Here is a 14,150-nt window from a genome sequence, read left to right as displayed (position 1 = left end):
AGAGACAATCTGGAAATCAGCGAGAGGAAACAACCCATAACATACAAGGAATCAACAATAAGCTGACAGCTACATTCTAAACAGAAAAACAGAGGCCAGAAGACACTGGAATGACATTTTCAGAGTGCTGAAAGAAAAACTAATGGTCAACTCAGAATTCTATTCAGAGAAAATACTCTTCAGCAATAAAGGAGAAAGAAAGATTTTTCAGATAAACAGAAATTGAGAGATTTTATTGCCTACAAGAAAAAATAAAGTTCTAAAGGTTCTCTGGGCTGAAGGGAAATGACACTAGATGGAAACCTGAAGCTGTGGAAAAAAATGAAGATACTAGAAACGAAAAATACGAGGATAAATTTTAGAGTCCATTTATACATTTGAATTTCTTTATAACTGATTATTTAAAGCAAACATTTTAACACTGCACTGTGGGGTTTAAAACATCATAACAACATATGAAGGAAACCACATGACAACAGCAGTACACAGGACAGGGAACAGAAATGGAATTAAACTGTTGCAAGGTTCTTACATTTAATGTAAAATTGTATGGACTCTAAATAGACTGTTATAAGTTAAAGATGCATGTTGTAATCCTCATAGAAACCACTAAAAGAAATGTATAGCTAAAAAGCTATGAGAAAAATTAAAATGGAACACTTAAAAAAAAAAGACCAAAAAAACACAAAACATCACTTCAAACTACATTACAAAGCTATAGTAATCAAAACAGTATGGCCTTGGCATAAAAACAGGCACATAGATCAATGGGATAAATGGAGAGCCCAGAAATAAACACACACACATATGGCCATTAATTTACAACAAAGGAACCAAGAATACACAATGGGGAAAGGATAGTCTCTTCAATAAATGGTGATGGGAAACTGGACACATGCAAAAAAATGAAACTGGACCCCTATCTTACAACACACACAAAAATCAACTCAAAATGGATTAGAGACTTGAACATTAAGACCTGAAACCATAAAACTCCTAGAAGAAAATATAGGTAAGCTCCTTGACATCAGTGGTGGCAATAATTTTTTTAATTTGACACCAAAGCAAAGGCAGCAAAAGCAAAAGTAAACAAACGGGATTACATCAAACTAAAAAGCTTCTGCAGAGCAAAAAAAAGTATTCACAATATGAAAAGGCAACCTATGGAACGGGAGAAAGTATTTGCAAATCATATAACTGATAAGGGATTAATATCCAAAATATATAAAGAACTCATACAACTCAACAGCAAAAACAAAAGCAAAAGCAAAATAATCGGTTTAAAAATGGGCAGAGGAATTTAAAGACTTTTTTTCCAAAGAAGACATATAAATGGACAACAGGTCCATGAAAAGGTGCTCAACATCACTAATCATCAGGGGCTTCAAACCAAAACTACAATAAGGTATCACCTCACACTTGTCAGAATGGCTGTCATCAAAAAGACAAGCGATATCCAGTGTTGGTGAGGATGTGGAGAAAGGGGAACCCTTGTGCACTGTTGGTGGGAATGTAAATTGGTGCAGCCACTGTGGAGAACAGTATGGAGGGTCTTCAAAAATTAAAAGTAAAACTACCATATGATCCAGCAATTCCAAGGAAATAAAACCACTATCTTGAAGAGATGTCTGCACACCCCTGTTCACTGCAGCATTATTTACAATAGCCAAAACACAGAAGTGTATTCAAAAGCTGCTAAGAGAGTAGATCTTAAAAAGTTCTCATCACAAGAAAAAATATTTGTCACTGTGTGAGGTGATGGGCGTTAACTAAACTTAGTGTGGTGATCACTTCACAATATATACATCTAGCAAATCATTATGTTGTAGATCTCACACAGTGTTATATGTCAATTATATCTCAATAAACTGGAAAAAAATAAATTAATCAGGCAGGACAGTGGGAACGGAGGAATAAAAAGCACACAGGACAAATAGAGAACTTGGCCTATGAACACGGTTTTGGCTCCGCTACCATTATTAAATAGCTGGATGACCTTGAAAAAGACACTTAACCTCTTTCAACTTTAATATTTCCATCTGCACAATGAGAAGGACTAGGTTTTCAGCCTTCAAAGTACATCAGTATTATTGAAATGCAGATGTCCAGGCCCCACCCCTAGAAAAACAAAAATCTTTATTCAGTTGTGGGTCGGGTCAAGGCATGGTCTTCTTTTAAATTCCCCAAGTGATTGTAATGAATAGCCAGATTAAGAATCGCTGGCACAATTAAATCCCCAGCACTAAATGAACCCAAGGCCATGATTTTATGCAACTGATTTTCTCTGTCACCTAGTAGCATTGCTATGAGCATTTGTGTATATGTTTAACTGTTTGGGATACACACACACAAGCACACATATATTTGAGTGGGTGCATTTTCTACTCGACTGTCACATTCCTCACTTGTTCCATATAGTTCTACCATAATCTGGCTTCCCGCAGCTGCCCCTCTTCATTCCTTCCCAAAACAATGCCTCAGTGTGGGTTCTTACCCACGTGAACAGCCTAATGTAAAGCAAATGCATAGTGTATATTTAGAAGGACTGCTTTTGATTTCTAAGCAGGTTAAAGGCTCTCTCTGATAAAGCTAGCCCGTGGTTTGTCAGTTATAAAATGCCCACATGAAAGCTAATTTCTTTCTTTTATTCCCTCCTCCCGCCTCATCTTCTTTTTTCCCCTGTGCCAGCAGACACTTTGGGTTTGAATTCAACAAGTTATCATGTAGTTTCTTTAGGGGCAAATACAATGCAAGATTCTGGTTTAATCTCAGCTTGGGGGGCAGATGTAAGTCCAGCAAACAGCTTGCTTAGGGGCAAGGGTGACCCCATTGTTTATGCATCTTGAACATCTGGATTGATGACCTTAGTTGGTTAAAATATGGTGTTGATGACATCGCCCTAACAGGCTCACCCACTGCCAATAAAGTGGACTCGATCAGCCCAGCTCCAGCAAAGACAGGACTGACAGCAGGTTTCGAGGCTGGCATTTGCAAAATCCAATAAGCACGTAACGCCGGTGCTCTTTCCCTTGTTTTGGATGGTTCACCTTGGGCAGGCTGTCAAACTGGAACCCCAGTTATTTTACCAGATGCCTGCAGCGTGGAGTCATTAAAGTTCTCATTGCTAAATCTCTGTTTTTCTTCTAAATTCTAGTACTCAAGGGACTGATAAGACTTCCTAGGTTGTGAAAGAAAAGAGAGAAGCCAGTTTTCTAAATACGTAAATAAAAGCGTAAGTTGAACTCTTGCCCTGGTGCACAAACAATTTCAATTAGTTAAGCTTTCGATATTCTTCCTAGGTTTGCTGGGAGAGGCTCCCAAGAGGCTCTATTGGAGGAAGGCAGACAAAACACGAGACAGTTCATTGTTCTTGGAGCTGAAACGCTTCTTCACATTATTACTGGGCTCAGGAAAAGTCAGAATTCAACTGTCTTGGTACTGAATTGAGAAAAGTCTTACCTTCTCGCCGATCATTTCTGAGAACCCGCACTTTCTCAATTTTCCCCAAGAGTGCCCCGTCTTCCGCTAGGAAAAGAAAAGAAGCAAAGCTTTTGAACCTCAAGTTAACTAACGGAGGGCTCGGTGGGCAGGGACGGTGATTCTCCATCACCTTCGGGCTGGTGAGCCCCTCGGGGCATCAGAGAGGCACCCTCTTTCTGTGGCCCCTACTTCCGACCTTTTCTCGAAACTCGTGCTTAGCACCCACAGCCCAGGAAGGCTGGCACCCAGGAGAAGGGCCAGACGGAGGGGGATGCTGGCGGGGAGGGGGGAGGAAATCCGTCTCTACTTACGGTCATTGCTGTAGTCATCCACCAAAATGATTTCTTTTATCAGGCGGGGTGGGCTTTTCTTAAGCACGCTGAGGAAAGGCAGAAAGATAAAGCTGCAGGCCTTTCAGGCTACGACTGGGCTGTGCAATTCTCATCCCTCGGCCCCTCTGGGGCTGCACAGTCAGGTGACCTGTCTGCACCCCCAAAGACAGCCCCGGCCCGGCTGCGCTGGGGACCCGGCCCTTGTTCAGCATCCCTGCTGGGGGACGTCCCCTGCCCGCAGAAGCGGCAACGGGTGGGCAACGGATGGCAGCTGCTGGCCTCACCTGACCACCGTCCTCAGCAAGGCCGACCTGGCTTCGTTGTGAAACGTGATCACCACGCTGGTGGCCGGCAGATCTACCCGCCACTGCTTCCGCTGACACCTGAAGGAGGAGGAAGAGCGACCTGAAAGACGAGCCCGGACCAGCCCCGGCCAGGCGCGCCCCAGACAGTGCGGGCAGGTGGCCCTGCAGGACGGGCGCTCGGGGTGGACCTGTCGTCTGCAGGGGGCCCTGGCCTATTCCGAGATACAGCGACAACGGGACATAAGGACACAGAAAAACACAACCAGAGCAACATTTTAAAAGATGAGAGATTTCAGTGAAAAGTAACATATTGAGAACATCTTTCTAACATGTTGAAAAAAAAAAGGGTGTTTCAAAACAGTGAAATCCCATTTAGTCTCACATGCAGATACACCTCTATAGACGTGCTTTTCACGGTTCACAGTGGTTATTTCTGAGGGGCGGAACCAACTGTGCATTGCTGCTCTTTTCCCGTTTCCTACTTTGCCTGCGGCAAGCACGTGAACTGCTGGGATTCTTCCCAAAGTTGGGTGTGGCACCTGGCACTACCCCACTGATGGCTCCGCCGATCCCGGAATGCAGGACACACGCCCCTCACCTCGCCAGACCGCGTCCACACGACGTAGGTGACAGCGGTGCAGGCTGCTGCGAGCGAGGGAAGGATGGGTGGGCACCTGAGCCCGTCGGCTCCCCCTTCCACTTGCAGCAGTACTGAAAGAACCCAGGACCGCTCTGAAGAAAGTCGATTCAGGCCTGCAAAACTACGGGCAGGTTACAACAGGCACTTGTCACGGCTGGTCCCTGCAGACAGACACAAGGCTGCCAGGGCCCTGAATGGCTGCTTGAAAACACAGGACGCTATAGCCCTAGGCTGAAGATAATGAGGCATCACCCACTAGGCGACAGAAAGGACCAGTAAAGGGAGACTGGGCTCTGCAGAACCCATCATTAAGGGACCCTTCAATCCCTTGAAGGCTCCATGAACTTGAAGAACATGCCAGTGTAGAGGTGACACTCCAGAGAACCATGAGAGAACAAGACCCCTGGGCGGGCTTACAGCTCGCGAGGACGTCTGTGAACAGTCAAATCGTGGCGTGAGTGCATTCAGGGAGTTACCAGGCTGGTGGTACTACTGAAGCCGGGAGGGGGAAGGGGTGGGACAGACAGCTAAAGTATCTTTGGCCTCTGGAAGCAGTTCTCAACCAGTCATTTTGTACCCAAGGTGGAGAGGGTGACGGCCTTGCCTGCAGTAGGGTAGGGACCACCAGCCGGCGCCCAGGACGTGGTCCCTCCAGGCTGCGCTCACCATCTGGGGGTCCCTGCACTGGTATCACTTCAGTGGTTTCCACTGGAGAAGCTGGAAAACCTTCCATGGGGCCAATACATTTTCAAGAACTTGTTTTACTGCTTAGCTCTTAATGGAATTGACCACAGCTGTAAGTGATCTGCTCCCAGAATGAAAGGTATCTATCTTAAATGGGAAATCAGTAGGAAAAGGAGAAAGATTAAAAAAAAAAATCTTTGATGCTCAGCTGCGCCTCAGAGGAAAACAGTCAACAGACACTGATTTTCCCTCGTGACTGGTAAAACTACTTCAGAGAGCAAATTTTGAAAATGAGCCAGAAAAGCAGCAAAATTAAAAAGCAATGAGGTCAGATCACAAAATGGGCTTCTTTTGTTTATGTTAGTCATATGGATAGCTGGATTTTAATTAACCATGAGAAAACAACATAATATACCAGTCGCTGTTGTTTGGGAAAAGAACGCATTCGGGAATTACTGTTGTTGATCATTATAGCTCCTGATGGCTAAGTATTTAATCACAAGTAGATGGATAAGGCTGGGGTTTTTTTTTGTTGTTGTTGTTGTTTTTTAATTTCAAGAATTCGCCAATTGTTAGATTAAGGAAGTAATAAGGAAGACTCTGCAAGGTTCAACTGTAAACAAACTACCAACGAATGTCATTCCCAAGAACCCAATCTGTAATGCTAATGAAATAAGAACCCCAGGATAGGACGCCCTCTGCAATCAGGCCCCAACCCACCCAGTGGCGAGGGCTGAGCTGAGCAGACAGCGCTGAAATGACTTGCTGAGCTCGGGCTGGAGCAGCCACGTGAGAATCAAAAGGAGACAAGGAAGCATTTTTCAGGCTCAAATCATAGTAAACTCAGCCGATCCAATCAGGTCCTATTCTCTCATTTTCTGTTTCTCTGCAGGAAGCCTCGTCTCCCACGAGCACTTGGAATTCTCAAGGGGCTCTGGAAACATTTTTCAGAACACACAGGGCTGCTGCATTCACATCGTTTTATTAAAATTCCGTAACATAGCGCATCAGGCACCTAGTTTTGCTAGGAACTGGCAATCAGGAAATTTCAGAGGTATATCCCATTTCTAAGGTAAAGACGGATGACAAGTAAAGACTGAAGAGTATCTTATACCCCGTGGGTCTGAGTGCTATAGGTTAGTATATGAATTCAGATCCTAAGTCCATACACTGTGCCAAGATAAAAGGGGGGGGGGGTGGTATTTGAAGAATTTCTTTAAAAAGAAACAGAATAAATCTTGCATGTAAAGAGCGCTGTCCCTGCCAAGCAGAATTCTCTGCTCCGGAGCTGGGGGAAGAACACCCGCCTGATACAGAAACCTGCCAGGGGAGCTGGCTGCCGGGGGCGCCTTCATCCTTGAACTTCTTTGGGAACTGATAGAAGCTGGGGTTTATTTGGAGTCAGCGTCAAGGAGAGTCTGCAGTCAGTTCTGTTCTCCCTCCCGGACGATGCAGCTGAAGCAGCGTGATGCTGAAGATGGGCTTTGGGTCAAGTTCACTTGGGTTTCCAAGGGTCATTCTGGTAACTCCCTGTCCAGTAAAATGGGGACTTGAAAAAACTGGACACAGTGATTTTTAAAAAAATCTCTAATTTAGCTTTAAATTTCTCTGAGACTAGATGGCCATCAAATCTGAATTCTGCATCAGCTGACGTCAAGTGCAGGGAGCTCCTGAGCCCTCGGGGTGCAGAACGAACCCGGGGAGGCTTGTCTCTGACGCAGATGCTACACTTGCGGTTGGTCAAGACACTGGTGACACAATCAAACACACGTCCTCAGACTGGGAAGCTAGAGGCTCTGTTTAATACGGTGGAAGGCTGCTCCGTGGTGTGGAGAGGGGCACAGAAACACACCCTCTACCCCACGCCCCCAGGGTGCCTCCCAACCCCACCCCAGCTCGTCTGGCCTGTGGTAACCTTGGTAACTGAGTGATCTGAGGCACTTCATCCCTGTAAATCTTTTCGTCTTAATATGTTATTATTCTTTTTTTTTTTAATTAAAAAAAATTTTTTTTTTGACCTCACTGTGTGGCATGTGGAATCTTAGTTCCCCGACCAGGGATCGAACCCACGCCCCCTGCAGTGGAAGCGCGGAGTCTTAACCACTGGACCACCGGGGAAGCCTGGCCCTTCCAATCTTGCCTGGTTGTTGGGACAATCAAATAGCGAAGAAGGACTCTGAATACTGGAAAGGTCCCTGTCATCCTCATGAGGGTTACCATATGCATGTGGCAGCTGTGTGCCGACGGTGCCTGTGGGGATTACCTAGGCATCTTTCCCACCCCTCTGAAGCCAGCAGGGTCCCCAGAGAGGGATGTGCAGACCCCACGACCCTAAGCATTCAATACCCAGCCCGTGTTCTGAACATGCTCTGGAGTCCCCCGTAGGAGGAAACCTCTGGCAAATGGGGACCCCGAGTGTCAGTCTCCACGGCAGCGACTGATTACTGTGCACCCACAGCAGGTCTTCCCACCTTGTCTCAGCTCCCCCGGGAGACACCTCAAGGGGAGACACCAGGATCAGTCACGGTGTTTCAAGGTTCCGGTTGCTGTCATATGCATTTCTCTTTACCAATTATTAAACAGGCATGCTGGATTCATTCAGCCTGATTTTAGTTTGAGTCTGCCCCTGAGAGAAAATTTACCTTTGATTTGCTGACAACAAAACAAAGCAAAGCAAAGCGTGGGGAAAAAAAATAAATAAGCAAAAAAAAAAAAAAAAAATGTATTTCCCTGGGTTCACAAAGCTAAGGATCAAGTCTTGGATCGTGGTCAACTCAGTGTGGTAACGAATGTCCTGTGGCCTGTTGGGGAGAGAGGTAGCTGGCCTGTTTTTCTCAGGTCATCACCCCCATCATCGTGGTTACGTGTGCAAGATATTTCAAACATAAAACCTAGAAGCTGTTATACAAGGGCCCATGCACCCTCCACTCAGCTTTTTCAAATCTTAATATTTTGCAACCTTGGCATTTGATGCAGATTTTTTTTTTTAGCATGTTTCAAAGTTTTATTTTACTGTTATTGAGAGTGCCACAAAGAACTGTGTTTTTTTTTGGCTGCGCTGGGTCTTCGTTGCGGCACGTGGAGCTCTTCATTGCGGTCTTCTCTGTAGTTGAGGCACGTGGGCTCAGTAGTCGTGGCACGTGGGCTCAGTTGCCCTGCGGCATGGGGGATCTTAGTTCCCTGACTAGGGATCGAACCCGCGCCCCCTGCATTGGAAGGCAGATTCTTAACCACTGGACCACCAGGGAAGTCCCTGATTCAGATTTTAAAATGAAACAAAACCTGACGTGTAATAGCTGTAGTCCTGGTATGTCCTTCCCACCTCAAATCCCATCTTCACCAGCGGTAACCACTACCCTAAATTTGGTACATCAGTATTCCTATGTATGTCTTCAACGAACTACATGTGTACATCTTCACAAATAACGTAGAGTGGTGTTCTGCGTATATTCAAAACGTGTATGGGTGACACTGCACTGTGGTTTGCCTTCTCCGCCTTTGGGAACGTACCTGTTCTGACACGCACGGCTCTATTTCATTCACACCCACTGCTGCACAGCCGTCCCTTGTAGGAACACACCACATCCAATCCCTTTCTGCGGATGGCCAATTTCTCTCTGTTAGGAGCAATGCAGCCATGGACACTGTCTTTTTACGTATGTGAGAAAGTTTCTCTGCGTCACTTGCCCACAGGTAGGACTACTAGAATTTACTTGATTCAGCAAGCTGATCTCCGAAGGCTCTTCCCAGCTTCCTCTCATCCACAGGGGTTCACACTGTTCCATACTCTCAGCATCTCCTGACAGCATCAGATTTTTACATTTTGCCCACCAGGTTGGTATGAAATAGCCTCTTATTGTTCTAATTTTCATTTCCCTGATTACTAGCGAGGGCACACATCTTTTCATGTGTTTACGAGCTGATTAGATAGTTTCTTCTGTTAATTGCCTGCTCATATTCTTGTCTACTTTCTGTTAGGTTTTTACCTCGTTATTATTTGATGATACGAATTTATATATTCTGGATAGTATCCTTTGTCAGCCATATGCACTGCAAAAATCTTCAAGTCTGTGGCAGATCCTGTAATTCTGTTTAAGATGTCTTCCATCAAACATATTTTTAAATTTTGATTTCTCAAACTGTGGCCCTGGGGTAATGTTCAGAAAAAGGGTTTCTAACCTAAGGTCTCTAATATAATTTAGTAGATTTTCTTCCAAATACTTTCACTTTTACAAATGCTTTTAACATTTAGGTTACCCATCTACCTGCCTAGACATATTTGTATGAATGGTATGACTAAGTGATCTCATTTTTCCCTGTACGGTTAGTCTGTGGTCCCAGCGTCATTTAACGGTTTACTACGTCATTGCCGACGTGTGCTGTCACTGCTGTCACACCACATTTTATGTGTGTACACTGACCCCTGGTCCACTTCCGCTCTGTGCATCTCTCTGTACTCATCCCCCAGTGCTCTGGCTGTGGCTCTGAAGAACGCCTTCACATCTGACAGGCAAGCTGCTTCACTGGCTATTTGTGGCCATCTGCTTTTCCTTATGAATTTAAGGATCAGGTCTTTAAGCACTGCATGATACTGCACTGAATTGACAGATTAATTTGAAGGGAATTATTATAATAATTTCTCTATACTATTGAGTGTTTTTTTTTAACGTCCTTCAGTTATGTTTTGTAATTATCTCATTTTCTCCATAAAAGCCTTACACATCTTGTGTTGCATTTGCTCTTAAGAACCTCACAGTTCTGTTGCTACGGGGCACGGGGTCTCTCCTCTTACATTTGCTCACAGGCCACTGCTGGCCCTGGCTTGCGTCTGTGGACCCTGCACTCAGCAACCTCACTGAGCTCTCTTAGTTCTGAGAATTTGTACGTTCTCTTGGATTTTTCCACTCATCAATTCATCCACATTTTGTCCTTTTCTTTACACTTCTTCTACATCTGCGGTTCTTGTCTTCATAAGGCACTGCTCATGGCCTGCAACACACCATGCAATAAAAAAGGTGGTAGAGAACACCCTTGCCCTGGTCCCATCTTCAAGGTGAATGCAATTAGATTTTCATGAAGTGTAATGTTTGCCATAGATGTTTTACAGACACCTTTAATCAGGTTAAGGAAATTCCCTTACAAGTGCTAAATTTTATGATTTTTTTTCCCCTTGCATCTATGAGGGGGATCATATAGCTTTTCTCCTTTAATCCGTTGAGAAAGAGTAGTGTTTTAATATATCTCCTGCTGTTCTATCATTCTTGCATTCCTAAAATAAACTCTACTTGGCTATGTTTTTTTTTTAAAAAATAGAGCTATGTTAGACATGCTAGTATTTGGCTTCGAATTTTTTCAATCTATAACCATAACAGTAATCGATCTACAATTTTCTGTTCTTCTACTTTCTTTTTCCAGTTTCACAGCAAGGTACTCCTGCTCTCAAGAAGCAAACAGGGCAGCTTTCCCTCTTTTTCTAGAAATTCTCTAAAATAGTCTGTGCTCTATGCAAACCCACTTGAGCCTTGTGAATCCGGGGAAGGCAAACTTTTTATTGCTGAAAAGGTCTTTCATGGCTTGTATGTATTCATATTTTTCTATTTCTTGAATGACTCTGGTAATTTTCATGTTCCTAGAAAATTAAGCATTCCATATAAGTTTTTAAATGTATTATATTTGCATAAAAGTGTGCTTACAATTTTCTTACGATCTTTACAAACTCAATCTATAGTTGTATTTGCTCTTTTATTCCTGATATTATTTATAATTGATTAATTAATTAATTTTTGGCTGCGTTGGGTCTTTGTTGCTGCGCGCGGGCTTTCTCTAGTTGCGGCGAGTGGGGCTGCTCTTCGTTGCGGTGAGTGGGCTTCTCATTGTGGTGGCTTCTCTTGCTGCAGAGCATGGGCTCTAGGCGAGTGGGCTTCAGTAGTTGTGGCACGTGGGCTCAGTAGTTGTGGCTCACGGGCTCTAGAGCGCAGGCTCAGTAGTTATGGTGCACGGGCTCAGTTGCTCTGCGGCATGTGGGATCTTCCCGGACAAGGGCTCGAACCTATGTCCCCTGCATTGGCAGGTGGATTCTTAACCACTGAGCCACCAGGGAAGCCTTCCTGATATTTTTCAATTGTAGTTTTTATTTTTATCAGTATTCTTAGAGATTTCTAATTTTTGAAAATCAAGCTTTATATTATCCTCTTATTGTTTCTTATTTTTCTAGTTCATTAATCTTTTCTTTTTCCTTCATTATTTCCTTCCTTCTATTTTGAGGTTTACCCTGGTTTTTTGTTTTTTTTTGTAACTTCTTGATTCACAGAGCTGCCCTACGGCTTTAAATCCAACTGAATTCGATCACTGGAGAAACAAAGGCAGTTCTGTGCTCAGCAGAGAGGAGGGTAGGGTGAACCGGGGAGAGGTGCCAGTAGGTGTAATGAGTAGCTTTAACTCTGGGAAGGAGCCACGTGGCACCTGCCTCTGCCCTGCACCAAGGTACACACGTAGGGCGGTGCCCGGGCAGATGGACGGCAAACAGAGCTCTGGGCTGCTCTGCCCTCGGTCTCCCCAGCAGACCCAGCACCTGAGAAGGTGCCAGTCTCCACGTGCACCCTCAGTCCAGGGGAGACAAACCAAAAGGGCTCGTGTGGGGGTCAAGCTCACACGGCAGGGCCAGGAGCGTTCAAAAGCCAGAAGAGGGCTTCCCGGGTGGTGCAGTGGTTAGGAATCCGCCTGCCAGTGCAGGGGACACGGGTTTGAGCCCTGGTCCGGGAAGATCCCACATGCCGTGGAGCAACTAAGCCCGTGCACCACAACTACTGAGCCTGCGCTCTAGAGCCCGCGAGCCACAACTACTGAGCCCGTGTGCCACAACTACTGAGCCCGCATGCCACAACTACTGATCCTGCATGCCACAACTACTGAGCCCGTGTGCCACAACTGAGCCCGCATGCCGCAACTACTGAGCCCTCACGCCTGGAGCCCGTGCTCCGCAACAAGAGAAACCACCGCAATGAGAAGCCCGCGCACCACAACGAAGAGTAGCCCCCGCTCGCCGCAACTAGAGAAAGCCCGCATGCAGCAACAAAGACCCAATGCAGCCAAAAATAAATAAATAAAATAAATTAAAATTAAAAAAAAGAACCGACCAAAGTAGACTGTGACTTCTCAGGCCCTCTGCCCCCTGATTGTGCATGGAGGTGTGTGTGTAGGGGTGCTACCAAACAGGGACCCTGGGATGCAGGCTCTGAACAGCAGGTGACCCAGATGAGGCCTTGAATGTATCTTCTGCTCCCTTGTCCTCACCCCCGGGGAGTGCTGCCATGAGTTCCTTTTCAGAGGAAGAAAGGGGCAGGTCTGCTGTCTGAGTGACCATGTCCTGGTAGCCGGACACAGCTGTCCCCACAGGAGGTGGAACTTCCCGTACAAGCTGCGCAGCCGGGGCACCCCCCGTCTGGAGCCAATCGTGGGCTGGGCACACTCCTCACCAGGGAACGCCCTGCTGTGGCAGCTGCCCTGGCATAGACTCACGGTCACCACAAAGCTCGGACAGTTAGTGAGTGCCAGGCTCTCCCAAGAGCATACTATTAACATGCAGACGCCTGGGCTCTGCCCACGTAAGCAGGTCTGGGTGATGCCTGGGGATCTGAGTTTTAGAAGCTCCCTCCCTGTGCTGCACCCCTCAAGCCCTCCCCCCTAGAGAGTCGGGCCTAAGGCCTTTGAATAAGGCCCCAGCACTCAGGGCCCTTTGGAAGAAGATCAAGCCATAGCTGGAGGCTGGATTCACAGCAAAGGGGAGCCGTGCACCTGAAACGGGGCATCCCTCCCTGCTCTTCCGAGCAGGAAGAATCCTCAGAGCCTCAATCTCAGGTACCTCTGCTCCGACACAAGGAAAACAAGGGGTCAGTTTCACACCGCCATCTCCACGGGGCGTTTGCTCTGGAGGGTCTGGGGAGGATGGGCGGGCCGGGGGATAAAATGGGGGTTGGAAATGGAATTAAAATTTTAAAAAAGCAGGAAGGAAAAAAAAGAAGGCTAACAGCTGTTGTATAATGTTCATTTAATTAAAATACACTCTTAATAATCCTTCAAACAGTGATAATGACATAATATTCCACCTAATCAACTAATTTCTGATCAGTCCTAAATAGCTAAAGAGCTTATTCTACAGAGGTCTTTTAAAATGGAAGAGAACCAAATCCTAAGAGATTTTAAAACCTCTGCGGGACCCATCTGCAATTAAGCTTCTTAAAAATCCAGTTGGCAGGAGATTTGAGTAAGCCCCAGGAATCGCGGCAGGTCTGTCTCACTCTGAGATTCTCGGTCTGAAGCCGCGTTCTGGTGCCCTGCGCTGTGTCTGACACAGGAGTGTCTTCTTAAACCAAGGACCTACCCTTCGCGAGACACCAGAAACGGGAGCCTGTCGTATTTTCTGCTCTCCCTTTGAAGTCCTCCGATCCCCTGGAAAAGCCAAGGGCTCCAGAGGCGAAAAGGGCAGCGGACAGTCACTGCAGCACCAACCACGGAAAACACACACCGCCCTGAACACACAGGGTCCTCCCCCCGCCCCGAGGGGGCGGATGGCAGGTTTCCACTTGCTGCTTTCAGCCAGCACCTTCTGGTGAAAGAGAGCTGTTTTCTCCTTCAACAAGCATCACCTGCCCTTTTGCCTCCAGTTTTGCAGACACTAAATTTTAACTGAAAACTTTTTCAAGAGTCAGG

The 14,150-nt window shown here is 45.9% G+C and overlaps 1 protein-coding gene across 1 annotated transcript in view; it reads right to left on the bottom strand.

Moving 5' to 3' along the window:
- The window catches only part of GALNT2 (polypeptide N-acetylgalactosaminyltransferase 2), a 179,067-nt gene that overhangs the window by 32,084 nt on the left and 132,833 nt on the right, over nt 1-14,150 (bottom strand). Inside the window, exons 4-6 of the mRNA XM_059899691.1 lie at nt 4,097-4,195; nt 3,792-3,859; nt 3,460-3,525 (exon numbers count right to left, since the gene is read on the bottom strand). Coding sequence (XP_059755674.1) covers nt 3,460-3,525; nt 3,792-3,859; nt 4,097-4,195 — 233 coding nt within the window. The remainder of the gene's footprint in view (nt 1-3,459; nt 3,526-3,791; nt 3,860-4,096; nt 4,196-14,150) is intronic.

Source organism: Balaenoptera ricei, chromosome 16 (genome assembly GCF_028023285.1).
Source record: "Balaenoptera ricei isolate mBalRic1 chromosome 16, mBalRic1.hap2, whole genome shotgun sequence".
Taxonomy (NCBI): Eukaryota; Metazoa; Chordata; class Mammalia; order Artiodactyla; family Balaenopteridae; genus Balaenoptera; species Balaenoptera ricei.
This window is presented reverse-complemented; position numbering and strand designations above follow the sequence as displayed.